Source organism: Heptranchias perlo, chromosome 37, assembly GCF_035084215.1.
Source record: "Heptranchias perlo isolate sHepPer1 chromosome 37, sHepPer1.hap1, whole genome shotgun sequence".
Classification (NCBI taxonomy): Eukaryota; Metazoa; Chordata; class Chondrichthyes; order Hexanchiformes; family Hexanchidae; genus Heptranchias; species Heptranchias perlo.
In genome coordinates this window covers 11,654,481-11,679,668 of record NC_090361.1, presented here as the reverse complement: position 1 = coordinate 11,679,668, position 25,188 = coordinate 11,654,481, and the positions used below count along the sequence as shown (strand labels likewise).

Below are 25,188 nucleotides of genomic sequence, written 5' to 3'. Positions count from 1 at the left end.
GTGAGTGGCAACAGGCTATTCGACTGTCAGTGGCATCGTAGCCAACCCTGCCTCTGTGTTCAACCAACATTCACATATGCAAACTTTCCAGGAGTCATGCTTCAGTTGTACAGTTGGTCAGACCCCCTCTGAAGCACTGCGTTCAGTTCTGGACAACGCACCTCAGGAAGGATATATTGGCCTTGGAGGGGGTGCAGCACAGGTTCACCAGACTGATACCAGGGCTTAAAGAGTTTAATTAAGAGGACAGGTTGCATGAACTTGGCTTGTATTCCCTTGAAGGAATCAAGAACATCCTAAAATTAGAGCTAGGAGCAAAATCAGGAAGCACTTTTTCACACACATGGTAATAGAAATCAGGAGCTCGCTCCCCCAAAGGGCTGTGGATGCTGGGGGACAATTGGAGCTTTCAAGACTGAGATCGATTAGATTTTTGTTGGGTAGGGGAATCAAGGGTTATGGGGGTAAGGCGGGAAAATGGAGTTGAGGTCCAGATCAGCCATGATCTAATTGAATGATGGAGCAGACCCGAGGGGCTGAATGGCCTCCTCCTGTTCCTATGAGTCAAACAGAGCGACCGATCAAATGGATTTCCTTTTAACAATAATCCACACGGGATATTAAAAATTACTTGTGGTGACATTAGCAGACAAACGCTTCATGTATACGAGTGACATTCCCGTAAACCATTTGAATTAAACAGGACTAATACCTGTATTAAAACAGCAGACAGAGGGATGTCATGTGAGCAATATCACCGACAGTAATATCAGGCCTGCATATCTGTAGCTACTCTGCTGGTACCCAGTTTAAAGTGGTGTGAGAGGACAGTAGTTATACTGCTCTCCTGTCAGTGGAAAGCAGACCTATGTTCACTGGCCTCTTTGCCAGCTCCGAGAGTTTATTGTTTGTGTTTAAGAACATAAGAAATTGGAGCAGGAGTAGGCCAATCAGCCCCTCGAGCCTGCTCCGCCATTCAATAAGATCATGATGTGGAGATGCCGGTGATGGACTGGGGTTGACAATTGTAAACAATTTTACAACACCAAGTTATAGTCCAGCAATTTTATTTTAAATTCACAAGCTTTCGGAGATTTTCTCCGAAAGCTTGTGAATGTTCTCCGAATGTTCTATATGTATAAATGCGTAGGCTTCAAGGAGCTCTTGAAACATTTGCCTGAGGAAGGAGAAAATCTCCGAAAGCTTGTGAATTTAAAATAAAATTGCTGGACTATAACTTGGTGTTGTAAAATTGTTTACAATAAGATCATGGCTGATCTGATCCCAACCACAAATCTAAAGAACACAAGAAGTCGGAGCAGGACCCGGCCACATAGCCCCTGGGCCCTCTCCGCCACCCACAGGGCATTGACCGATCCGAACTCAGCTTCATGTCCAATTTCCTGCCCGCTCCCCATAACCCCTAATTCCCTTTACTTCTAGGAAACTGTCTATTTCTGTTTTAAATTTATCTAATGATGTAGCTTCCACAGCTTCCTGGGGCAGCAAATTCCACAGACCTACCACCCTCTGAGTGAAGAAGTTTCTCCTCATCTCAGTTTTGAAAGAGCAGCCCCTTATTCTAAGATTATGCCCCCTAGTTCTAGTTTCACCCATCATTGGGAACATCCTTACTGCATCCACCCGATCAAGACCCTTCACAATCTTATATGTTTCAATAAGATCGCCTCTCATTCTTCTGAACTCCAATGAGTAGAGTCCCAATCTACTCAACCTCTCCTCATATGTCCGCCCCCTCATCCCCGGGATTAACCGAGTGAACCTTCTTTGCACTGCCTCGAGAGCAAGTATGTCTTTTCTTAAGTATGGAGACCAAAACTGTATGCAGTATTCCAGGTGCGGTCTCACCAATACCTTATATAACTGCAGCAATACCTCCTTGTTTTTATATTCTATCCCCCTAGCAATAAAAGCCAACATTCCGTTGGCTTTCTTGATCACCTGCTGCACCTGCATACCAACTTTTTGATTTTCTTGCACTAGGACCCCCAGATCCCTTTGTACTGCAGTACTTTCCAGTCTCTCGCCATTAAGAAAATAACTTGCTCTCTGATTTTTCCTGCCAAAGTGCATAACCTCACATTTTCCAATATTATATTGCATCTGCCAAATCTCCGCCCACTCACCCAGCCTGTCTATATCCCCTTGCAGGTTTTTTATGTCCTCCTCACTCTCTACTTTCCCTCCCATCTTTGTATCATCTGCAAATTTTGATATGTTGCACTCGGTCCCCTCCTCCAAATCGTTAATATAGATTGTAAAGAGTTGGGGACCCAGCACCGACCCCTGTGGAACACCACTGGTTACTGGTTGCCAGTCCGAAAATGAACCATTTATCCCAACTCTCTGCTTCCTGTTCGATAACCAATCCTCCACCCATGCCAGAATATTACCCCCAATCCCGTGATTTTTTATCTTAAGTAATAATCTTTTATGTGGCACCTTGTCGAATGCCTTCTGGAAGTCTAAATACACTATGTCCACTGGTTCCCCTTTATCCACCCTATACGTTATATCCTCGAAGAACTCAAGCAAATTTGTCAGACATGACTTCCCCTTCATAAAGCCATGCTGACTTTGTCCTATTAAATTATGCTTATCTAAATGTTCCGTTACTGTCTCCTTAATAATAGACTCCAAAATTTTACCCACCACAGATGTTAAGCTAACTGGCCTATAATTTCCAGCCTTCTGCCTACTACCCTTTTTAAATAACGGTGTTACATTAGCAGTTTTCCAATCTGCCGGGACCTCTCCTGAGTCCAGGGAATTTTGGAAAACTATCACCAAAGCATCCACAATCCCTACTGCCACTTCCCTCAAGACCCTAGGATGGAAGCCATCAGGTCCAGGGGATTTATCCGCCTTGAGTCCCATTAATTTACTGAGTACCAATTCCTGAGTGATTTTAATCGTATTTAGCTCCTCCCCCCCGAGAGTCCCCTGTTTGTCCAGTGTTGGGATATTCTTAGTGTCCTCTACTGTAAAGACTGAAACAAAATATTTGTTCAGCATTTTTGCCATCTCCATGTCTCCCACCATTAATTTCCCGGTCTCATCCTCTAAGGGACCTATGTTTGCCTTAGCCACCCTTTTTCTTTTTATATAACTATAGAAACTCTTGCTATCTGTTTTTATATTTTTTGCTAATTTCTTTTCATAATCTAACTTCCCTTTCTTAATCAATCCTTTAGTTACTTTTTGCTGTCTTTTGAAGAATTCCCAATCTTCTATCCTCCCACTAAGTTTGGCTACCTTATATGTCCTTGTTTTTCGTCGGATACTATCCTTGATTTCTTTACTTCGCCACGGATGGCTGTCATTTCTTTTACACCCTTTTTTCCTCAGTGGAATATATTTATTTTGAAAGTTGTAAAATAACTCCCTAAATGAACACCACTGCTCATGTACCGTCTTACCCTTTAATCTATTTTCCCAGTCCACTTTAATCAATTCCGCTCTCATACCATCATAGTCTCCTTTATTCAAGCTCAGTACGCTTGTTTGAGAATCAACCTTCTCACCCTCTAATTGGATATGGAATTCAACCATGTTGTGGTCGCTCGTTCCAAGGGGATCCTTAACTAGGACATTATTAATTAATCCTGACTCATTACACAGGACCAGGTCCAAGGTTGCCTGCCCCCTTGTAGGATCAGTTACATACTGCTCAAGAAATCCATCCCTGATGCACTCAATGAACTCGTCCTCAAGGCTGCTCTGCCCAATTTGATTTGTCCAGTTAATATGATAATTAAAATCCCCCATAATTATGGCTGTTCCCTTATTACATGCCCCGACTATCTCCTGATTAATACTTCTTACAGCAGAGTTGCAACTATTAGGAGGCCTATATACTACGCCCACTAATGTTTTTTTTCCCTTATTATTCCTTATCTCCACCCAAACTGTTTCATTATCTTGATGCTTTGTCCCAATATCATTTCTCTGTATTACAGTGATTCCTTCCTTTATTAACATAGCCACCCCACCTCCCCTTCCTTCCTGCCTGTCCTTCCTGATTGTTAATTACCCTGGCATATTTAATTCCCAGTCGTTGTCACCCTGCAGCCATGTTTCTGTAATGGCCACAAGATCATACCCATACGTAGTTATTTGTGCCGTTAACTCGTCCATTTTATTACGAATGCTACGTGCATTCAGATAAAGAACTTTCAAATCTGTTTTGTGACGCTTAGTTCCTGCTTTTTCCTTTTTTAACACTTTACCTATTACTCCATACCTTCTGTCCCTTCCTGTTACGCTTTCCTCTCTCTCCCTGCTCAGGTTCCCAACCCCCTGCCACTTTAGTTTAAACCCTCCCCAACAGCACTAGCAAACACTCCTCCTAGGACAGCGGTCCCGGCCCTGCCCAGGTGCAGACCATCCGGTTTGTACTGGTCCCACCTCCCCCAGAACCGTTTCCAGTGTCCCAGGAATTTGAATCCCTCCTCCTTGCACCATTCCTCTAGCCACGTATTCATTTGAAATATCCTCCTATTTCTACTCTGACTAGCACGTGGCACTGGCAGCAATCCTGAGATTACTACCTTTGAGGTCCTATTTTTTAATTTACCTCCTAACTCCCTATATTCTGCTTTTAGGACCTCATCCCCTTTTTTACCTATATCGTTGGTGCCTATGTGCACCACGACAGCTGGCTGTTCGCCCTCCCCCTCCAAAATGTTCTGTAGCCGCTCCGAGACATCCTTGATCCTTGCACCAGGGAGGCAACACACCATCCTGGAGTCTCGGTTGCGGCCGCAGAAACGCCTGTCTATTCCCCTTACAATTGAGTCCCCTATCACTATAGCTCTGCCACTCTTTTTCCTCCCAGCCTGTGCAGCAGAGCTACCCGTGGTGCCAGGAAGTTGGCTGCTGCTGCCTTCCCCTGATAAGTCATCCCCCCCAACAGCATCCAAAGTGGCATATCTGTTTGAGAGGGGGATGGCCACAGGGGACTCCTGCACTACCTGCCTGCATCTCTTACTCTTCCTGGTGGTCACCCATTCACTTCCTGCCTGTATACCCTTTAGCTGCGGTGTGACCAACTCGCTAAACGTGCTATCCACGAGTTTCTCTGCATCGCGGATGCTCCACAGTGAGTCCACCCGCAGCTCCAGCTCCGAGATACGATCGGTCAGTAGCTGCAGGTGGACACACTTCCCGCACACATGGTCGGCAGGGACACTGGTAGTGTCCATGACTTCCCACATCTTGCAGGAGGAGCATATCACGGGTGCGAGGTCTGCTGCCATGACTTGCCTTAGCTTAGTTACCCCTTTTAAATTACGTTGAAATTAGAAAATGTTAACTATACTAGGGACCTAGGTTCACTAAAAAAAAACACTACCTGCTATAAAACCTGCAGACCTTCCCTTTCTTATTACTTTACTTACAGTAAAATGGTAGAAATACTCACCTGAACCTACTCACCAATCAGCTGCCTCCCCTGTGCCGCGTCACTTTCTGACTGGTGACGTCACCCCGAACTGCCGCTGGTCTCAGAGTCTCGCTCTCAGAGTAAGCTCTGGTCTCGCTCTCTCCGCGCTGTTTATATCCTCGCTCTGGTCTCGCTCTCTCCCGCCGCTCACCGACTGGACTCTCGCTCTCTCCGCGCTGTTTATATCTCCGCTCTGGTCTCGCTCTCTCCCGCCGCTCACCGACTGAACTCTCGCTCTCTCCGCGCTGTTTTTATCCCCGCTCTGGTCTCGCTCTCTCCCGCCGCTCACCGACTGAACTCTCGCTCTCTCCGCGCTGTTTTTATCCCCGCTCTGGTCTCGCTCTCTCCCGCCGCTCACCGACTGGACTCTCGCTCTCTCCGCGCTGTTTTTATCCCCGCTCTGGTCTCGCTCTTTACCGCCGCTCACCGACTGAACTCTCGCTCTCTCTGCGCTTATTAATGTAACAACAGTGATTGTACTTCAAGGATCACATATGAAAGGTTTTGAGGTGTTTCTGAGGGACGTGATAACAGCATTACAAACACAAGTCTGCCTTCTAACATTAACCTTTTAAGGAATCTTACAACACAGATTATAGTCCAACAATTTTATTTTAAAATCACAAGCTTTCGGAGATATCCCCTTCGTCAGGTGAGTGAATGAATAAGAGGTTCTCAAATCGCATATCTTATATTAGGCTGGGACACCATCACACCAATCAAAAGGTGTCGTTGGTGCTCAGACAGGTTAGCCACGGAAAACAGTAGGCCCCAGTATGCTGAATACACATTGTGTCAAATTACACAGACAGAGAGAAAGAGACCCAAAAGGCAGAGAGAGAGAGAGAGAGAATATAAAAAAAAAAGATAACTTTTTTTTCCCCTTGCTGGTGGGGTTACGTGTAGCATGACATGAACCCAAGATCCCGGTTGAGGCTGTCCTCATGGGTGCGGAACTTGGCTATCAATTTCTGCTCGACGATTTTGCGTTGTCGTGTGTCTCGAAGGCCGCCTTGGAGAACGCTTACCCGAAGATCGGTGGCTGAATGTCCTTAACTGCTAAAGTGTTCCCCGACTGGGAGGGAACCCTCCTGTCTGGCGATTTTTTTTTTCATTCGTTCACAGGATGTGGGCGTCGCTGGCGAGGCCGGCATTTATTGCCCATCCCTAATTGCCCTTGAGAAGGTGGTGGTGAGCCGCCTTCTTGAACCGCTGCAGTCCGTGTGGTGACGGTTCTCCCACAGTGCTGTTAGGAAGGGAGTTCCAGGATTTTGACCCAGCGACGATGAAGGAACGGCCGATATATTTCCAAGTCGGGATGGTGTGTGACTTGGAGGGGAACGTGCAGGTGGTGTTGTTCCCATGTGCCTGCTGCTCTTGTCCTTCTAGGTGGTAGAGGTCGCGGGTTTGGGAGGTGCTGCCGAAGAAGCCTTGGCGAGTTGCTGCAGTGCATCCTGTGGATGGTGCACACTGCAGCCACAGTGCGCCAGTGGTGAAGGGAGTGAATGTTTAGGGTGGTGGATGGGGTGCCAATCAAGCGGGCTGCTTTATCTTGGATGGTGTCGAGCTTCTTGAGTGTTGTTGGAGCTGCACTCATCCAAGCAAGTGGAGAGTATTCCATCACACTCCTGACTTGTGCCTTGTAGATGGTGGAAAGGCTTTGGGGAGTCAGGAGGTGAGTCACTCGCCGCAGAATACCCAGCCTGTGACCAGCCATATAAATACTGTAGCCACAGTATTTATATGGCTGGCCCAGTTAAGTTTCTGGTCAATGGTGACCCCCAGGATGTTGATGGTGGGGGATTCAGCGATGGTAATGCCGTTGAATGTCAAGGGGAGGTGGTTAGACTCTCTATTGTTGGAGATGGTCATTGCCTGGCACTTATCTGGCGCGAATGTTACTTGCCACTTATGAGCCCAAGCCTGGATGTTGTCCAGGTCTTGCTGCATGCAGGCTCGGACTGCTTCATTATTTGAGGGGTTGCGAATGGAACTGAACACTGTGCAGTCATCAGCGAACATCCCCATTTGTTGTGCGGTGTCCGTTCATCCGTTGTCGCAGTGTCTGCATGGTCTCGCCAATGTACCATGCTCTGGGGCATCCTTTCCTGCAACGTATGAGGTAGACAACGTTGGCCGAGTCACAGGAGTATGAACCATGTACCTGGTGGGTGGTGTCCTCTCATGTGATGGTGGTATCTGTGTCGATGATCTGGCATGTCTTGCAGAGGTTACTGTGGCAGGGTTGTGTGGTGTCGTGGACGCTGTTCTCCTGAAAGCTGGGTAATTTGCTGCGAACGATGGTCTGTTTGAGGTTAGGTGGCTGCTTGAAGGTGAGTAGTGGAGGTGTGGGGATGGCCTTAGCGAGGTGTTCGTCGTCATCGATGACATGTTGAAGGCTGCGGAGAACATGGCGTAGTTTCTCCGCTCCGGGGAAGTACTGGACGACGAAGGGTACTCTGTTGGTTGCGTCCCGTGTTTGTCTTCTGAGGAGGTCTATGCGATTCTTCGCTGTGGCCCATCGGAACTGTCGATCTTCGGGTAAGCGTTCTCCAAGGCGGCCTTCGAGTCACACGACAACGCAAAATCGTCGAGCAGAAATTGATAGCCAAGTTCCGCACCCATGAGGACGGCCTCAACCGGGATCTTGGGTTCATGTCACGCTACACGTAACCCCACCAGCAAGGGGAAAAAAAAGTTATCTGTTTTTAATATTCTCTCTCTCTCTCTCTCTGCCTTTTGGGTCTCTTTCTCTCTGTCTGTGTAATTTGACACAATGTGTATTAAGCATACTGGGGCCTACTGTTTTCCGTGGCTAACCTGTCTGAACACCAACGACACCTTTTGATTGGTGTGACGGTGTCCCAGCCGAATATAAGATATGCGATTTGAGAACCTCTTATTCACTCACTCACCTGACGAAGGGGATAATCTCCGAAAGCTTGTGATTTTAAAATAAAATTGTTGGACTATAACCTGGTGTTGTAAGATTCCTTACATTTGTCCACCCCAGTCCATCACCGGCATCTCCACATCATTAACCTTTTAAGTTAAAGAAAGACCTTGCATTTATATAGCACCTTTCACGACCTCAGGATGTCCCAAAGCGCTTTACAGCCAATGAAATAGTTTTGAAGTGAAGGGATACACAGCCAATTTGTGCACAGCAAGGAACCACAAACAGCGATGTGATAATGACCAGTTAATCTGTTTTAGTGATGTTGGTTGAGGGATAAATATTGGCCAGGACACTGGGGAGAACTCCCCTGCTCTTCTTCAAAATAATGCCACGCGATCCTTTATGCCCGCCTGAGAGGGCAGACAGGGCCTTGGTTTAATGTCTCATCTGAACGATGGCACCTCCGACAGTGCAGCACTCCCTCAGTACTGCACTGGAGTGTTAGGCTAGATTCTGTGCTCAAGTCTCTGGAGTGGGACTGGAATTCATAACCATCGACTCAGAGACTTGAGTGCTCCCCACTGAGCTACAGCTGATACCTTTATAACTGCTCTGCACTGGCACAGAACGTGTAATGTAACTGGCCTGGCAGGGCATCCAAAAGACAAAATCATTCAGAAAACAAATTGATTTAAATTGAGATACTTATTTATAATTTCAATTAACAGGGTTGGCCTATCCGGATAAAGCAGCGAGCTATAACTCATTGCCGCTCTTGTCTCACTGATCTCTCCTCGTTGCAGGATGCTGACGTTTAAAGCCATTGCACAGGTGTTTATCCTGGGCTGTACCTGGATTCTCGGGTTGTTCCACTTTCAGGATGACACCATGGCGATGGCCTATTTATTCACCATCGTCAACAGTTTCCAGGGCACCTTCATCTTCATCATCCTCTGTGTGTTAAATCGGCAGGTAGGATGTGCTTTATTCACGTTTAAATCGGATCTGTTCGTTTCACCTCCGTCTTCCTCCCCCCCTGACGGGGATATGGTTCCACAGCAGCCCTCACTCAAAGGGACACCCTTGTGTGTGGGCCTGGACAGCGGGGTATTGCACTGATGTCACTGTGGCACAATGGAACTCGCAGCATCCATCTTACAGATTGCTCACACGTGATTATTGCACTTTGTTATCATGGTCTCAGGGAACAATTTGATCTCTCAGGAAGTTAAATATTGTATTGCCATTTTATCTGCTGGTTTCATTTTTGCTTCTGCACAGTCATGTCTCTCCTCTCCTCCCCTTTCCTCCCCTTCTCTCACATTCCCTTCTTTCATATGCCCTCTCCTCCCTTCTTTCCTTTCCTTTCCTCTCCTCTCCTCTCCCTCTTCCTCTTTTCTGACCCCCCATCCGCCCCTCCGCCACCCCTTCCGCCCCTCCGCCCCACCGTTCCGTCCCTCCGCCCCACCGTTCCGTCCCTCCGCCCCCCCCTTCCACCCCTCCACCCCCCCTTCCACCCCTTCGCCCCCCCTTCCACCCCTCCGACCCCCCCTTCCACCCCTCCGCCCCCTCTTTCCACCCCTCCGCCCCCCCCTTCCACCCGTCCGCCCCCCCTTCCACCTCTCCGCCCCCCTTCCACCCCTCCGCCCCCCCCTTCCACCCGTCCGCCTCTCCTTCCACCCCCCGCCCTCCGCCCCCCCTTCCAACCCTCCGCCCCCTTCCACCCCTCCGCCCCCCCTTCCACCCGTCCGCCCCCCCTTCCACCCGTCCACCCCCACTTCCAGCCCTCCGCCCCCCCTTCCACCCGTCCGCCCCCCACTTCCAGCCCTCCGCCCCCCCTTCCACCCGTCCGCCCCCCACTTCCAGCCCTCCGCCCCCCCCTTCCAGCCCTCCGCCCCCCCCTTCCAGCCCTCCGCCCCCCCTTCCAGCCCTCCGCCCCCCCTTCCAGCCCTCCGCCCCCCCCTTCCAGCCCTCCGCCCCCCCCTTCCAGCCCTCCGCCCCCCCTTCCAGCCCTCCGCCCCCCCCTTCCACCCCTCCGCCCCCCCCTTCCACCCCTCCGCCCCCCACTTCCACCCCTCCGCCCCCCCCTTCCACCCCTCCGCCCCCCCCTTCCACCCCTCCGCCCCCACCTTCCGCCCCCCCTTGCACCCCTCCGCCCCCCCTTGCACCCCTCCGCCCCCCCTTGCACCCCTCCGCCCCCCCTTGCACCCCTCCGCCCCCCCTTGCACCCCTCCGCCCCCCCTTGCACCCCTCCGCCCCCCTTGCACCCCTCCGCCCCCCTTGCACCCCTCCGCCCCCCCTTGCACCCCTCCGCCCCCCCTTGCACCCCTCCGCCCCCCCTTGCACCCCTCCGCCCCCCCTTGCACCCCTCCGCCCCCCCTTGCACCCCTCCGCCCCCCCTTGCACCCCTCCGCCCCCCCTTGCACCCCTCCGCCCCCCCTTGCACCCCTCCGCCCCCCCTCCGCACCCCCCTTCCGCCCCTCCGCGCCCCCTTCCGCCCCCCCTTCCCCCCTTCCGCCCCCCCCTTCCGCCCCTCCGCCCCCCCTTCCCCCCTTCCACCCCTCCTTCCGCCCCTCCGCCCCCACTTCCGCCCCTCCTTCCGCCCCTCCGCCCCCCCCTTCCGCCCCTCCACCTCCCTGCACCCCCCTTCCACCCCTCCACCCCTCCCTTCCACCCTCCCCTCTCTACCTTGCCCCTCTCTTACTGTCCCCTCATATCTCCTCTCTCCTCTCTTCCCTTTCCTCCCCCTCCCCTCGTTACAGGAAACCCGTGCACTCTCGAGCAATGGCTGACTCCTTATATTTATTTTCTTAAGCTACACTGCCTCTCCTTAAAGGCACTTCCAGGGAGCAAGAAAAAATCTTGCAGGCAGACTTGCCGTACAAAAACTGAATTAGCTCTGTCTCCTCAAAGCATTCCTTGCCTTCTGTTGCTGTAGAGCGAAACAAGGAAAGGGAACAGCACTGAGTCCCTGCTCGATGTGGGTAACTGGTTTGATTTTAGCAAGGCTTTTGACATTGTCCCACATGGCAGACTGGTCAAAAAAGTAAAAGCCCATGGGATCAAAGGGAAAGTGTCAAGTTGGATCCAAAATTGGCTCAGTGGCAGGGTAATGGTCGACGGGTGTTTTTGCGACTGGAAGACTGTTTCCAGTGGGGTTCTGCAAGGCTTAGTACCAGGTCCCTTGCTTTTTGTGGTATATATTAATGATTTGAATGTGGGGGACTTAATCAAGAAGTTTGCAGATGATACAAAAATTGGCCGTGTGGGTGATAGTGAGGAGGAAAGCTGTAGACTGCAGGAAGATATCAATGGACTGGTCAGGTGGGCAGAAAAGTGGCAAATGGAATTCAATCTGGAGAAGTGTGAGGTAATGCATTTGGGGAGAGCAAACAAGGCACGGGGAGTACACAATAAATGGGAGGATACTGAGAGGTGCAGAGGAAGTGAGGGACCTTGGAGTGCATGTCCACAGATCCCTGAAGGTAGCAGGACAGGTAGATAAGGTGGTTAAAAAGGCATATGGGATACTTTCCTTTATTCGTCGAGGCATAGAATATAAGAGCAGGGAGGTTATGCTCGAACTGTATAAAACATTGGTTAGGCCAGAGCTTGAGTACTGTGTATAGTTCTGGTCACCACGTTACAGGAAAGATGTGATTGCACTAGAGAGGGTACAGAGGAGATTTACAAGGATGTTGCCAGAGCTGGAGAATTGTAGCTATGAGGAAAGATTGGATAGGCTGGGGTTGTTTTCTTTGGAACAGAGGAGGCTGAGGGGAGATTTAATTGAGGTATATAAAATCATGACTGGACTAGATGGAGTGGATAGGAAGGACCTATTTCCCTTAGCAGCGGTGTCGGTGACCAGGGGGCATAGATTTAAAGTAATTGGTAGAAGGATTAGAGGGGAGCTGAGGAGAATTTTTTTTCACCCAGAGGGTGGTGGGGGTCTGGAACTCACTGCCTGAAAGGGTGGCAGGCTATTAAATTAAGCAATGAGTCTGCCAAGGGCAACAAGTGAAGGGTGTGAAATGGATTATTAATAGAAATCGGTATAAGGCTTTTCTGAAACAAGTTCCTTATGCATAAGAAATTCGTGTTTTGAAAAATCTCCAATGCAACATGCCAATCTTTCCATTAGACGTATCAATTAAAATCTGTTCTCTTGGTGATCTGTGACTAAAGGTGAGAGATGGATACCGAACCTGGGTGAATGGAATGTGCATGATAAGAAAGAAAGCGAGCTTCTCAGATTCCGGGTCCACCATTTTGCCGATGACCATTGCATCAGTAAGTAGCCCGGTGTCCGACTGTGGAGCAAGACCTATGTTACCAGTCATGCTGAGTTGTTAAGTTGTCTCACTGTGTCCCCTCATTCTTGCTTCCCCCCCCCCCCCCCACCAGAGGATATAGTTTCTGAGCTGGGACCTTATGGTCTGTATGGTTCAGTATCACCCATTACCCTCAAACCAATTGGAGGAGATTGTCATTCATTATTTATCCAACCACTCACCATATTTCATGTAAATTATGTCACTCAATGCCATATATTAGGTTTATATTTCCTTATTGTTAATTGTATGATTTATATCAATGATTGTTAATTGTATTCAGATGGTGGGTATCAATTGGGGACTCTCTTGTATCCTTTTTTATAGGAGAGGTAGCTAGGGTGTGGCGCGTGTGTAAGGGGAATCTCTGTGAATAAAGGCTTGGAAGCAACTGAAGACCAGGCTCCAGTATTCTAGCCTTCACCACATGGCTATCCAATTTTAACACTTATTGCCCTTATGAGGAGGTATTATAGGATATTGTCATACATCCTTTACCTCTAATACAAGTCCAAGGCCTAGGAAACTCTGATTAATAATCTTTATTAAATCAAGTCAATGAGATAATAAAACACAACCCCTTACATGCAGTGTATATGAGATATAGATACCAATTATACTCACACACCAGGGACTCCTTCAGGAGATCGCAAGCCTGTCGTCATTAACTGCTTGCACTAGCTTCAGCAAGACTAGAAAAGTCCTCAAGGAACCCCAGTGTCTGCACCTTTTATATGCATAATTACATCCTAACATAATGCTATTATATCAACGCATAATCTCCCTTCAACAGGTCTGCACAATAAGATCTATTTACTCACTAATGAGAAACTGTGGGTATCAGTTATGGCCTTTCTTCTTATCTCAGTACATTCATAACACAAGCCTATTCATCCTACATCACCTCCCTACAGACACTTGCCTGATTTGCCATATCTTCTCATGGATGGTTAATGAGGTAATGTTAATTGTATGCAGGTGGTGTGTGTCAATTGAGAACTCTCTCGAGTCCATTTATGAGAGCTGATCTAGGGTATGGTGTGGATCTCTGTGAATAAAGGCTTGGAAGCAACTGAAGACCAGGCTCTAGTGTTCTATCCTTCACCACCTGGCTATCCAGTTTGTATCAACCTTGGCTATCCTACCTGGTAACCCTATACTTAAACCTTACATGTCGCTGTTTCTGTTTTTCTCAACAGGAGAAGGCCTAAGTAATTTGGCATCAAAATTATGATTCTGTGTTTCACCTGAAACCTTCACAGTGGGAGACGACACCGCCATCGTGCGATTTGGCATTCACCTAATCCTTGGAAAAGGGGAAATATTCCTCTTAGCAACAATGAAAAGGGGATAATGTAACAATGCCTACAGGGAGTTAGCAAAATCCCGGCATTTCAGTAACATTTGGCTGTAATATTTGGCTGCATTGCTTATTCAGTGGACACCTTCAGAAAAACACATCATTTGGTCCCCTCCCAATGGCTCGGTGAGTTTAACCAGCGCGTAGGCGAGCCACGGAGACCGGAAGGGCTCCCACGTTCCATCCCTGGCCGCACTTGAGCGCTTTAAGGCTGGGCGAGCTGTCGATGTGTGAACCCCGTTCACAATGGCCTCCCCCTTTTTGGGTTATCACCACCTGACAGCCGCACGTGAGCAGCACGGGCCTCTGGAAAGCTGGTAGGAAGGAGTCCAATTGTGCAGCACGTCCGATGTTACCAGTCACACTGAGCTGTTATGGTGTCTCATTAATGCCGGTTAACACTGGTACCTGCTCTGGAGATGGTACTGCTGTGCTTGCACAGCTTCACGGCTGATCCTATGGCCGATTTGCTGCTCGCTAGCTTAGGGATGCTAAGGCCAATTGTAGTCGCTCAGATAACACAAAGAGGAACAGGGATTAAAGTTGGGATCTTACTGGTCCTTGTGGGTCAGTTCCACCCTGCGATGTAAGTGTAAAATAGTCTAAATCTGGCTAATTTCTGTATCTCTCAAAAAATCAGTAAAGCATAATGTGTATGTACATAATTATGCAGCCTTACTGTAGATAGTATTTTGGCTCAGTTGGTAGCACTCTCGCCTCTAAGTTGGAACGTTTTGGGTTCAAGCCCCACTCCATGACTTGAGAACATCATCTAGACTGACACTTTAGTAACATAGAAAATAGGAATAGGCCATTCGGCCCTTTGAGCCTGCTCCGCCATTCAATATGATCATGGCTGATCCTCTATCTCAATACCATATTCCCGCTCTCTCCCCATACCCCTTGATGCCTTTTGTGTCTAGAAATCTATCCAGCTCCTTCTTAAATATATTCAGTGACTTGGCCTCCACAGCCTTCTGTGGTAGAGAATTCCATAGGTTCACCACCCTCTGAGTGAAGAAATTTCTCCTCATCTCAGTCTTAAATGTCCTACCCTGTATCCTGAGACTGTGACCCCTCGTTCTAGATCACCCCATCCAGGGGAAACATCCTCCCTGCATCCAGTCTATCTAGCCCTTCAGTGCAGTTCCGAGGGAGTGCTGCACTGCCGGAGGTGCCGTCTTTCACGAGTTAGAACCATAGATCCATAGAAAAGATACAGCACAGAAGGGGGCCATTCGGGCCATTCGGCCCATCGTGTCCGCGCCGGCTCGAAGAACAACCAGGTGCCCACTCTAATCCCACCTTCCAGCACCCAGTCTGCAGCCCTGCAGCTTACAGCACTTTAGGTGCAAGTCCAGGTACTTTTTAAAAGAGTTGAGGGTCCCTGCCTCTACCACCAATTCGGGCAGCGAATTCCATACACCCACCACCCTCTGGGTAAAAAGGTTTTTCCTCATGTCCTCTCTAATCCTTCCGCCAATCAGCTTAAATCTATGTCCTCTAGTTCTTGAACTCTCCGCTAGGGGAAACAGGTACTTCCTGTCTACTCTATCTGGGCCCCTCATAATTTTGTACACCTCAATCAAGTCTCCCCTCAGCCTCCTCTGCTCCAAGGAAAACAACCCCAGCCTAGTTGCTCAAACTGAGGCCCCATCTGCTCACTCCATGGAGCAGGCCTAAAAGATTCAATAGCACAATTTGAAGAAGAGCAGGGGAGTTCTCTGAGTCCTGGCCAACGTTCACCCCTTGGCCAACAGCACCAAAGGCAGTTTAACTAGTCATTTGTTGCTTGTGGGACCTTGCTGTGCGCAAATTGGCTTCTGCATTTGTTTACATAACACAGCGACTGTACTTCAAAAGTGATTCAGAGGTTGTAAAGCATCTTGCAATGTCCTGAGGAATATGATAAGGTGCTGGACAAATACAAGTCTTTCTTTTTTGTTTTCTATATATTTTTGACTAAGCTCTAGAATTACCTCCCGAAACCTCTCCACCTGTCTCTTCTCCTTTAAAACACTCCTTAAAACCTGCCACTTTGACTAAGCTCTTGGTCACCTGTAGTGATATCTCCTTCTTTGGCTCGGTGTCAATCTTTGTCTGTTTTCTCCTGTGAAGCGCCTTGGGACGATTTACTACATTAAAGGCACTAGGTAAATGCAAGTCGAATTATCTCCCGTAAAACTTACCACTAAAGACTGTTTTCAAGTGTTTGCCGATAAAAGCTTCACAGATTTTGATTTTTATACAGGCTGGCCTTTTCACTCATTGCTGCACTGTATTAGTCTCTTAATGTATCTTTATGCCTCTGTGTATCTTACCTGTAAATAAATTAAGCCAAGCTGTTTTAGTCTGACAGCGAGTCATTTTTTGCCTTTTGAGTGTGGCATGAGAGTACAGTGAGCCTCCCATGGATTCCCCAGTGAGTGATTTAAAGTGTTTGAGGGTTAAGGTATCAGCCGTGGCTCCGTGGTGGTACTCTCGCCTTTGAGTCGTGGTTTCGAGTGCAGTACTGAGGGAGGTGCCGTCTTTCGGATGAGACGTTAAACCGAGGCCCCGTCTGCCCTCTCAAAAGATCCCATGGCACCATTTCGATGAAAAGCAGGGGAATTCTCCCTGGTGTCCTGGACAATATCCATCAGCCATCATCACTAAAAAACAGATTTTCTGGTCATTATCACATTGCTGTTTGTGGGATCTTGCTGTATGCAAAATGGCTCCTGCATTACAACAGTGACTACATTTGAAATGTATTTCATTAGCTTTCAGATGACCTGAGGTCGGGAACGGCGCTATATAAACGCAAATCTTTCTTTATCCTTAATTGTTAAAATTGGGCACGCTAACCTGCACTCGGTAATAAATAAAGACACAGGTTTTGGTTTATAAGGGACACGGTTTGCTTATGAAAACTGTAGTCTTTGAGTGAGTGTTTGGAACTAGCCCAGATTATAACAGAATCGAAGTACATCAAAAGCTAACCTTTAACCCTCTGTATGCTTTGTACACTGAGCTCTGCCTTCATTTTCACACCAAAGTTTCACATGCCTTATTGCAACCAGATTTCTCTTTGCAGCAAATCAATAATATGAACTGATCGTGATTCCCGAATAATTCCTGGAAAGCCAGTCACAGCAGCGCCCTGTATAAATGCTGTACAGCTTTAAGAATCCTCCCACCCTGATTAATATTCATAGTTCCTGGTCTTGGGCCAGCCATCTACAAGTGTAGAGGTTGTTTTTAGACGCTGATACTGAGCAGGAGTGACACTGTCTGAAGTATCTGGAGCTACTCTGCGAGGGACTACACCTGGGAAAATTATGGGCTGGGGACGGTGCAGTCTGGTATTGAGTGAGTATTGTTTGTGTCAGGTCAAAATGCGGGAGAATAGCCAGTGCAATAAAAAGGAAAATTAATCTTTTCTGCACTTAAATACTATCTTCTCCCTGCCCTCTGTGCAAATGTTCTGTCTGTCTGTCTGTCTATTATTTATCTATCTATCTATTAACCAACATTACTAAAACAGATTATCTGGACATTATCATGTTGCTGTTTGTGGGATCTTACTGTGCGCAAATTGGCTGTCACGTTTCCGACATGACTGCACTTCAAAAGTACTTAATTGGCTGTAAAGCGCTTTGGGATGTTCTGAGGTCGTAAAAGGCGCTATATAAATGCAAGTCTGTCTGTCAGCAGAAGTCATGGCCTCTTTTCAGTGTAAGTGAATCCCGTGGTAACTGATTGTCCTGTTTAAGACTTGGACTGTACCCACTGCTCCACTTAAACTCGCCTTTAGTGTTGAGTAATAGTGAGGTTCAAATAACATCAGGATGGTCGTGGAATGGGAAAAGGGTAACTGGTGTTAAACTGTTTCGAATGTCTTTGATATGGGGACCCTGGACCGGTCGCTGGTTTAACCCCAGATCTGGGATGAAATAGTTGCCTTGGAGGGAAGAATCAGCCAGAGGTTCTACCCTTAATGACTATCCAGTGACCCAGTGTGGATGTTGACTGTCGTCAGCATCGGGCTCAGCTGTGATGCCGCCTAAGGTTGAATATCCTGTCGGCGCTGACCGTCTAGGTTCGCGCGTGAAGATTGGCCGGAGGGCTGCATGATGTATCATTAAATGCCGTGATTTGATCAATGCGAAGAGCCCGGTGTGCCCACAGGGACCCGCGCTCCCGACTTGTGAGTGTAAAGCAGGAAAATGGAGCATGGCGGTTACCTCTTCGAATCAGGGAACGCAAAATTAAAGCACCGTTCTCTGAGATGTCCTCGTTCGGACGCACTCCAACTCACTCAGGAGGGCACCGGAGATGCTACTCTTCATGCGTAGGAGTAACTTTACCAAAACACTGGGGCAACATTGCTCCCAGTTCGGTCTGTTCGATCAGAACTGAACGGGGGAGGGGTTTTCAGGGATGGAATCGTTGGCTTGCATTCTGATCGTCGCTTTGTTTCCCGTGGGGACAAACATGGATTCTATTGGAAAATCCCGACTTTCGGGCCTCGATTTTCACTCTGGTTCGGGGCAGGGGGAGGGTGCGAGTGGATTGAGGGGGAGGGGAGCTTGGCGTGAGGCCCAGGCCATTTTAACGATGACGACGTCGGGCCGGGGCCTTTAAATTTGAAGTAGGCCCCTCCGCCTGCCTGCAGCGGGAGCCTCGGCCTACCTGAAAGTCGGCGAAGATGAATTTGCACCGGGCAGGAACGGAGTGACCTCAGGCCGGTGAGTGGACGCAGGCTAATTAACCCCTTGTCCCCCCACTCGCACCATTCTCACTGGGCGAGGTGGGGGGGGTGGGGGGAAGGCCTGATGTCGAGTTCAGAAATTTACAGACAGCCCACTCAAAAATGGACAGGCCACAATCAACACCTGAATATGTGGCATAACAGGACGTGGAATAGATTGTTCAATCTATAAGAAGGAGTGTTCATCGAGAGACCAAAGCTTTGAAGCTCATTAGTACTTTAATGAAACAATGATTCAGTGATACATGTCTTTAAAAATTCATGTGGAACATGGGAAAAGAAAGTCAATAGCAACAACATCGTGAAATGGATAAATTGAAAACTGAATTCATATCGGGGAGGTGAGGAGAATTTTTTTTTATGCAACGAGTTTTTATGATCTGGAATTCACTGCCTGAAAAGGCGGTGGAAACATAGAAACTGGGAGCAGGCGTAGGCCATTCAGCCCTTCGATGTGATCATTCTATATGATCATGGCTGATCCTCTATCTCAATACCATATTCCCGCTCTCTCCCCATACCCCTTGATGACTTTTGTCTCTCTCTAGCTCCAAGCAGATTCAATAGTAACTTTCCAAAGGAAAAATTTGCAGGGTAAGAGAAGGGGAGTGGGACTAATTGGATAGCTCTTTCAAAGACCAGGCACAGGCACGGTGGGCCGAACGGCCTTTTCCTCGTGATTGTTGGAGGGTTGTAAATGAGGTATAATGGACTGGGTGAGCATTGATGGGCTTTGCTGGCCTCCCAGCCTTTTTTTTCCCACACGTTATCAACGCAAAGGAATCCATCTTTCTGAACCAGCTGGGTTGCTCTTCTGGGTGTTTCTTTTGGGGCAGAGTCACTGTCCAATGATGCCAGATGCCATCCAGCTGAGCCACACAACTCTGTAGCCGAGACAGTGGGCTAGAAGCCTGGTCGTAGGCCAAAGTCAAAGTACCACTGCAAGAGGACGTGAACCAGAGCAACTAATACCTCCTGATACTTGGTCCACTCTGTAGGAGACAACCTGTGTGCCCAAAAACGTCTCCTGGAGACACAGTCGAGCTTAGGGGATCAGTGAAGGCACCAATACGCAATGGCACTGAGCCGCCGAGGAACATTATTTCCTTCTTTCCCCACCGAGTTCCCTTCCATCCTTCCCCGAAGGAGATGACTCTTTGGCGGGGTACAGGAACTTTCCACAGGGGACCGCATTCAAGCGGCCATTTTTCATATTTATGCCTAGACAGTGCCAATAGCAAATTCAAATCATGGGGCGGGGTGAGGGGGGAGGGAGAATCACAGCCGAGACCAGTGCTCACATCACCTGATGTCCACACACCTTCCAGCGTGGTGTTACTAGATTGCGACTGGGAGACGGAACACTGGCTGATTTCCCTCTCAATCGTAGCAAGCCCCCCAGACTGTCGCCCCTCGGCTGGGATTAGCCAACTCGGCATAAACTGGGACCCAGAACCGGAACGAGCGAAGCTTCTCAGGATCGGCTGCAGCGGAGGGTGGCTGGGCCTTCAGGCTGCACGCAAGGGGTTGAATAAAATCTGGTCAATAAACAAAACATTCCACAGACTGGCCAGGGAAGTTTGTAAGGTGGGAACTTCCTATTTCCTTTTATTGTTATATGGGGTCTTTTGAAATGTATTTTCTTAAACAGTCTCCAAACATGAGTAAAGAAATACATGCCCCTCCCACACCATCAGGGCAAACTATTGTGTGGGAGAATGTTCCATCTGATTTCTTTCCAGTGAGACGCATCTCTGATGCTCGACTTGGTTTAAAAATACATTGCTCTCCAAATATTGACTGACCAGGAGCACCCACCACAACAAAAAAAATACCCTCAAGGTTCAATTTTAAGTGGGAAAGCTTTTAGGAAATTATAAAGGTGGTCAGGTAAGCCCAGAGTGAGGACACCCCTACATTAAAGGACCTCTTTCTGCAGGATTGGCACTTTCTGGGGGAGTCCAGAACAAGGGGGGCATAACCTTAAAATTAGAGTCAGGCCGTTCAGGGGTGATGTCAGGAAGCAATTCCTCACACAAAGGGGAGTGGAAATCTGGAACTCTCTTCCCCCCAAAAAGCTGTTGAGGCTGGGGGTCAATTGAAAATTTCAAAACTGAGATTGGTAGATTTTTGTTAGGCGAGGGTATTAAGGGTTACGGAACCAAGAACATAAGAAATAGGAGCAGGAGTAGGCCAATCGGCCCCTCGAGCCTGCTCCGCCATTCAATAAGATCATGGCTGATCTGATCCTAACCTCAAATTTAAATTCAAGTCCAATTTCCTGCCCGCTCCCCGTAAAACCAAGGCGGGTAGATGGAGTTAAGATACAGATCAGCCATGATCTGATCGAATAGCAGTACAGGCTCGAGGGGCTGAATGGCCTACTCCTGCTCCTATCTTGCTGTAACAGCATGAAATTCCATAAGAACAACATCACAAATGGGAGTAATGGAATGTTGCTATTTCTGTCATTGACGATTTCCTTTCATCGAGTACCTCACTACGTAAAATTTCTTCTGAGCACAATTTTAACAATAACCACTTTAAAGTAGTTCACAGAGGAACTTGTACGCAAGCACAGTAAGTGGACTTCAGTCACGTGGAGAGACTGGGGAAGCTGGGATTGTTCTCCTTGGAACAGAGAAGGTTAAAGGGAGATTTGAGAGAGGTGTTCAAAGTTACGAAGGGTTTTGATAGAGCGGACAGGGAGAAACTGTTTCCACTGGCAGGAGAGTCGGTAACCAAACCTTGCAATTTAAGATAATTGGCATCAGAGCCAGGGGGGAGCTGATGAGAAATTTCTTTACGCAGCGAGTTGTTACGATCTGGAATGCGCTGCCTGAAAGGGCGGTGGGAGCAGATTCAATAGTAACTTTCAAAAGGGAATTGGATAAATACTTGAGAAGGAAAAATTTGCAGGGCTTTGGGGAAAGAGTCGGGGAGTGGGACTAATTGGAGAGCTCTTTCAAAGAGCCGGCATAGGCACGATGGGCCGAATGGCCTCCTTTCTGTTCTGTCAGATTCTACGATTAAAAGGTGCACTGTCAAAGGAAATTAAGCCCCTTTAGTTATACATAACAACCAAAATATGTTTCATGCATCAGTTTATCAATGTACTCACCAAGTTACCTCCAGAAGGTATTGGTCAGATCTATTTAGACCAATAAGTATTGTTCCTGTTACATGATCATAGGAAGTAGATTATCTCCATTGAATGGGAACAGAGACAAGCAAAGAAGTTGTGAGGAAAGGTTAAGGAAGTTGGGCGTGTTTCCTTTGGAATAGAGCTGGTGATCTAATTGAAGGCTTCAGGATTATGAAGGAAATTGATTTTAAAAAATGGTCCAGGCAAACTGTTCACTGTGGTGAAGGATTAAAATATCAGAGGACGAGGTTAAAAAAACAGAGAGTCAGGAGTAAGAAGGGAAGTCATGAACTTTTCACCCAGAGCTGTGTAAAAATGTGGGAGAACCGTCACCACACGGACTGCAGCGGTTCAAGAAGGCGGCTCACCACCACCTTCTCAAGGGCAATTAGGGATGGGCAATAAATGCCGGCCTTGCCCACATTCCATGAATAATTTTTTTTTAATTTAAAAATGCACCAGGTAAAGCCTTCCACAGACCATGTACAATCTGCCCAATTTTGCACAGCCATTTAATCTCCTGAGTTATGTATAAATAACCTCCGGCCACCAGTCAACCAAAGCTCCACAGTTTCTTTCCACCCCACTTGTTAAAATAAGACTCCATGGTTGCGAATGGTCTGGTTCGGCCTCAGACAGTGGCCAGGGAGAGGAATGGAGTTTGTAGTGAGGACCGAAGATAATGGCTTCGGCCTTCCCAATATTCAGTTAGAGGAAATTTCTGCTCATCCAATACTGGATGTCGGACAAGCAGCGTGACAAATCAGGGGCAGTGGATGAATTTAGATTTGAGGTTAGGGTCAGATCAGCCACGATCTTATTGAATGGCGGAGCAGGCTCGAGGGGCCGATTGGCCTACTCCTGCTCCTATTTCTTATGTTCTTATGTTCACTCCTCCGCTGTTCATCCTTGCCCACATGTGCCTCAAGCAACATTTTCCTTCATTCCTATATCAATGCACTTGTTGCTGCCTCTCAGTCGTTACCTGATACCCTGTTTTATGATTGGTTAGGGACAACAGAAACCCATGTAGAATTTCTCCTCCGAGGATACCATAAAATTCTCATCCAAACATACGGATGGGTAGAGTGCTGCCCACGATGCTTTGCTCCTGTTCTTGTAGAGCCCTATAACGTCACAGCTAGAGGGAATCCCACATACAATGCCTGTTCTAATTTGCCTCAAACCACCAATTTTAACGCAGGGTAACAAGGAACGACTTAGAGATACCAGTCAGTGTACGTGCATCTCCTTTTATTACATATAGGATGAAGTACAGAAGAATACACTTCCTTATAAACCCATTGATACGCCTGGATTAAACAATCAGTACTAAAAGGCAGGATCAGGAATAATAGCAACCACCAGGGCAAACTATAGTTGTTAGATACTCTGTGACGTATGTAGAAAAAGGAAAACAAAAGAAAGCCTTGCATTTATATAGCGCCTTTCACAACCTCAGGACGTCCCAAAGAGCTTTACAGCCAGTGAAGTACTTTTGAAGTGCAGTCACTGTTGTAATGTAGGAAACGCGGCAGCCAATTTGCGCACAGCAAGATCCCACAAACAACAATATAATAATGACCAGATAACCTGTTATTTTAATGGTGTTGATCGAGGGATAAATATTGGCCCAGGACACCGGGGAGAACTCCCCAGCTCTTCGAAATAGTGCCATGGGATCTTTAACGTCCAACTGAGCGGGTATTTGGGGCTTCAGTTTTAACGTCTCATCAAAAGAAAAACGGCACCTCCGACAGTGCAGCACTCCCTCAGTGATGCACTGGAGTGTCAGCTTGGATTTGGTGCTCAAGTCTCTGGAGGGGGGCTTGAACCCAAGATCTTCTGATAAGAGTGCTACAGGGGGAGTGGTGAGTCACTGTAAAGATAGTGAATGCAGGTCTAATCTGGTTTGGAATGGTGTGTAGTGCAGGAGGTTTCACAGTTTATCTGAAACCTAGAAAGCTCCTGCAGAAACATATAAAGTTATTTTGAGGAGATCTTCCATATCTGAGTCCATTGGAAAAGAACGCAGGTTAGGAAAGCACCAAGGTGAGGAAATTTAGAGCATGCAGCACAGATAGGGGTTGCCAACCCTCCAGGATTGCCCTGGAGTCTCCAGGAATTAAAGATTAATCTCCTGGACACTGCTGCAAGAAACCCAGAGGAAAAATATGCTTTTTTTTTTCATTTTCTTTGATCACTTTCATTTATTAGTTATAAAAACATTGGAGATAGGAAAAAAGGCTGTTTGACTGGAAGGGGCGGTTGGAGGCATGAGGTCACGTGACGAAACCTCCAGGAATACGTCCAACCAGAGTTGGCAACCCGCAGCCCAGATTCTGCTACAGTCACTGGACATTTTGTTTTGCCAATTTTTTTATGCCGATTCTTAATTTCTCAATGAAACAGACAATTCAGATCTCCTCCAATAGACTTAGTCGATAAATATGCCACTAGGATTGGTACCGAGCTATCTAGACCAGATTGGTCCCAAGTTTAATTCATGGTGGCCGTGTCTAACCTCAGTGGGACCAATAGTTCGAGTAGTACAATTGGTCTCAGTGAAAATGTACCGGGGAACAGAAAAATCAGCCTGTCACTGCCATCTAGTGGTCCCTTTTAGAAAGTTTATATATGTTGATGTTGAGTGAGGACAATATCAGGCTCAATTGTGATGCTTCCGTAGTCGAACAGCCAATTTTCATTCACTGTCTAAGCTCACTGATGAAGAATAGTCTTGATGTATCAGAGGGCTATCAGGACCTATGGAACTGCGCCCCAGAATGGATCAGTACCTGCAGGAGAGAAGAAAATTGGAGGGGGGAATGAATAGACTATTCAAGCTGCTATAGAGAATCAACAACAACAATTTGCATTTATATAGCGCCCTTGACATAGTAAAACGTCCCAAGGCGCTTCACAGGAGCGTGATCAGGCAAAAGTTTTTACACCGAGCCAAAGAAGGAGACATTAGCTCAGGTGACCAAACATTTGGTCAAAGGGGGAGGTTTTAAGGAGGAGAGAGAGAGGCGGAGAGGGTTCGGGAGGGAATTCCAGAGCTTAGGGCCTAGACGGCTGAAGGCAATGGTGGGACGAAGGAAGTGGGGGACGGACAAGAGTCCAGAGTTAGAGGGAGGCAGAGTTCTCGGAGGGTTGTAGGACTGGAGGAGGTTACAGAGATAGGGAAGGATTTGAACACGAGGATGAGAAATTTAATATCGATGGCGTTG

The 25,188-nt window shown here is 47.8% G+C and overlaps 2 protein-coding genes across 3 annotated transcripts in view; both read left to right on the top strand.

Moving 5' to 3' along the window:
- The window catches only part of LOC137304517 (adhesion G protein-coupled receptor E2-like), a 50,086-nt gene extending 33,683 nt beyond the window's left edge, over positions 1-16,403 (top strand). Inside the window, exons 17-19 of the mRNA XM_067973153.1 lie at positions 9,167-9,335; positions 12,552-12,656; positions 13,897-16,403. Coding sequence (XP_067829254.1) covers positions 9,167-9,335; positions 12,552-12,656; positions 13,897-13,908 — 286 coding nt within the window. The 3' untranslated portion in view covers positions 13,909-16,403. The remainder of the gene's footprint in view (positions 1-9,166; positions 9,336-12,551; positions 12,657-13,896) is intronic.
- Positions 16,404-17,315: 912 nt separating this feature from the next.
- Positions 17,316-25,188, top strand: part of LOC137304512 (adhesion G protein-coupled receptor E2-like) — a 50,410-nt gene continuing 42,537 nt past the window's right edge. For both annotated transcript variants that reach the window (XM_067973147.1, XM_067973146.1), the window contains exon 1: positions 17,316-17,408. In XM_067973147.1, coding sequence (XP_067829248.1) covers positions 17,378-17,408 — 31 coding nt within the window. In that variant the 5' untranslated portion in view covers positions 17,316-17,377. The remainder of the gene's footprint in view (positions 17,409-25,188) is intronic.